Here is a 2,534-nt window from a genome sequence, read left to right as displayed (position 1 = left end):
AACCAGCAGTCAAAAGGGAGAATGAAATTATTTAAAAAAACAGGCAGAGACACGACTCCACGCAGCCGCAACAAAAACGAGAGAGAGAGGGCCACCCACACACGGCACGCGGCGCACACCTCACACACACACACAAACACGCACAGGCACCCCCAATCCCGCACACAACGCAAGCGTGATGCATCACGGCACCCTCCCACACAAACAACGAGAGCAAATTAGATCTCCCTAGGCAAACCATGCAAACTGCACGGCACACACAACAGCTGCGACGAGGTGTCTCTCTTCTTCTCGTATTGCACTTGACATTCGGATCCCCACAGCTCTGTGTGTGTGTAGTCACACGCAAATATCACCCACTCACAGTGAAATTGACTGGCTCGTCGCGGTGGGATTTTGCGCTGCAAATCGCTGAGGTGCGAAGAAGCAAAACACCCGCCGCCTCTTCCTTCACCCGCAAGAAGAAGGAGAATAGACGCCGCCGCATTGCCCCCCGCGACGCAAATATACGCTGCGCCCAGCACGTGGTGCAGTGCACGTGAATTCCGCGAGGGAACTGTTTGCCACACGACTGGGCCGCACGGGGCGCAGCCTGCGAAGGCAGCCGCAGACGTCTCCGCCTACTTCAGTCGTCGTGGCGGTGGAACCCGCAGATTGTCAGACGCCGGCACATTTGCCCCCGACGCAACCAACAAAAAAAGAGTGCGGCAGCATACTCCCCGCTGCAAGAGCAGAAGCGGCAGCCCCACTCTGCGGCCACCGCGCTACCCAGTCAGCCTCACACAATTTTCCGTATTTCTTTTTTAGGCCGCACGCCACCGCAAGGCTCCGCCACGGCAACGCATGAAAGTGGAGGCAAAAACACCCCGCCACCGTCGCCACCAAGCCCAAAAGAACGGCCCAAAGACAGGGGTAGGACAAAGTGTCCGCGCGGACGCACCCACAGCGGCAGCAAACTCAGAAAAAAGAAGCCGCCCACCCCGTGCCGCGCCGTTGTAGTTGGCGGCGAAGCGCTTCAAGACAACACTCCCACACGCAGCGCACTGTCTTCGCAAGGAAAGGGGGTGAGTCACAGCGCACACTATTCCTTTGTCGTTGTCTCGGCCTCTTCATAGCCACGGAAGGCAGCAGCAGACACAGGCGGCAACTGCCAGCACCAACTACGAAAGCATCCTCCACGTACACTGCAGTAAATATATGTCGTGTACGTGTGTGCCTGCAGATACAAAAATTGAAAGAGAGGAAAGGGGATCAAAGCGTGTGAGGACGCACATACACACACAGAAGAGATGCAGGACGCAAAGATGGAAAAACCAGATGACTAAGACTCAAAATGACACCGCAGCCCGTGCACTGGCAACACACATGAAATATGATTTACCAAAAAAAAAAAAGATTACTCTTAAAGACGTTTTCACAAGCAAAAGCAAAATATGTTGTCGTGGAAGGCCCCCGTGCCATCCTTTAAAAAAAAAGTTCATTTTTTGGCCGCATATAGAAACATATGACATATTAGGTTAAACCACCGAGAGCCCCTGGTGAACAGGCACCGTTTAACTTGGACAGGGACCCGCAGTGCGTTGCTGTGGCTCTCATTTCTTTCCTCCTTCCTTCTCCCATCGGCGGACACACAATGCCGAGAGCGTCCGCAGCCACCCAAGAAAAACAGGACGTAAAAGAGAGAGCCCCGGTCCCTCCTGTGGCGACCGCAGTGTGCAGGGGCGCAGTGAAGCATCTCACCCTGCCAGACAAACGCGCAGGCTCAACGCCGTCGCCGAGAACAATTCAAAAAAAAAAAGGCAAAAAAAAACACATCCGTAAAACAGTAAACTAATAAAATACTGAACAAAAACACAGAGAGAAAAAAACGGTGAATGGTCTACCGTAATTCTTAGAGAAGAACAATATAACTAACAAAAATGGATTGAATAAAAAACATGAGGAATGCGCTGTGCTAGCGCCGAAAGAAGAGCGCAATTTGAGTGATCAAAAAAAAAAGTCCTGCACTACAAAAATTCAAAAAAAAAGGCATGTCTACATAACACTTTATTTAGTTTAAAACGTGAGTGGAGAAAGGGAGGTACTCTCAGTAGAAGGACAAACTCCCCTCCACCGGGGTCCACTCAGCACAGGGCCGCAACGCCCCATAGCCCCAATAGCAGCAGAAGTAGCCGAGACACATCCGCACGCGTGGATCTGTCACCTGCAAGTTGCTCGGATGCATCGGAGCCGTCACCTGCACGTTTCTCAGATGCACCGGAGCCGTCACCTGCACGTTTCTCAGATGCACCGGAGCCGTCACCTGCACGTTGCTTGGATGAATCGGAGCTGTCAACTGCACGTTGTTCGGACATATCGGAGCTGTCAACTGCACGTTGTTCGGACATATCGGAATTGTCAACTGCACGTTGCTCGGCTGAATCGGAGCTGTCAACTGCACGTTGTTCGGACATATCGGAACTGTCAACTGCACGTTGTTCGGACATATCGGAACTGTCAACTGCACGTTGTTCGGACATATCGGAATTGTCAAC

The 2,534-nt window shown here is 52.3% G+C and overlaps 2 protein-coding genes across 2 annotated transcripts, besides 1 other annotated feature; one reads left to right on the top strand and one right to left on the bottom strand.

Annotated features, from left to right (window-relative positions):
• Window positions 1-92: 92 nt before the first annotated feature.
• Window positions 93-167: a microsatellite.
• A 72-nt stretch (window positions 168-239) lies between these two features.
• Window positions 240-542, top strand: TraAM80_08808 (uncharacterized protein; the record flags this gene model as incomplete). The annotated part of the gene is made up of 1 exon (XM_029385534.1): window positions 240-542. The coding sequence occupies one exon, from the start codon at window positions 240-242 to the stop codon at window positions 540-542; it is 303 nt and encodes a 100-aa protein (XP_029234603.1).
• A 1,581-nt stretch (window positions 543-2,123) lies between these two features.
• Window positions 2,124-2,534, bottom strand: TraAM80_08807 (group II trans-sialidase superfamily; the record flags this gene model as incomplete). The annotated part of the gene is made up of 1 exon (XM_029385533.1): window positions 2,124-2,534. A coding segment is annotated over one exon (411 nt), but the record flags the coding sequence as incomplete, so codon positions are not given.

Source organism: Trypanosoma rangeli, assembly GCF_003719475.1.
Source record: "Trypanosoma rangeli strain AM80 chromosome Unknown Tra_15.4_contig_00466, whole genome shotgun sequence".
NCBI lineage: Eukaryota > Euglenozoa > Kinetoplastea > Trypanosomatida > Trypanosomatidae > Trypanosoma > Trypanosoma rangeli.
The sequence above is the reverse complement of the archived record's forward strand: the minus strand, read 5'-3'. Positions and strand labels throughout refer to the sequence as shown.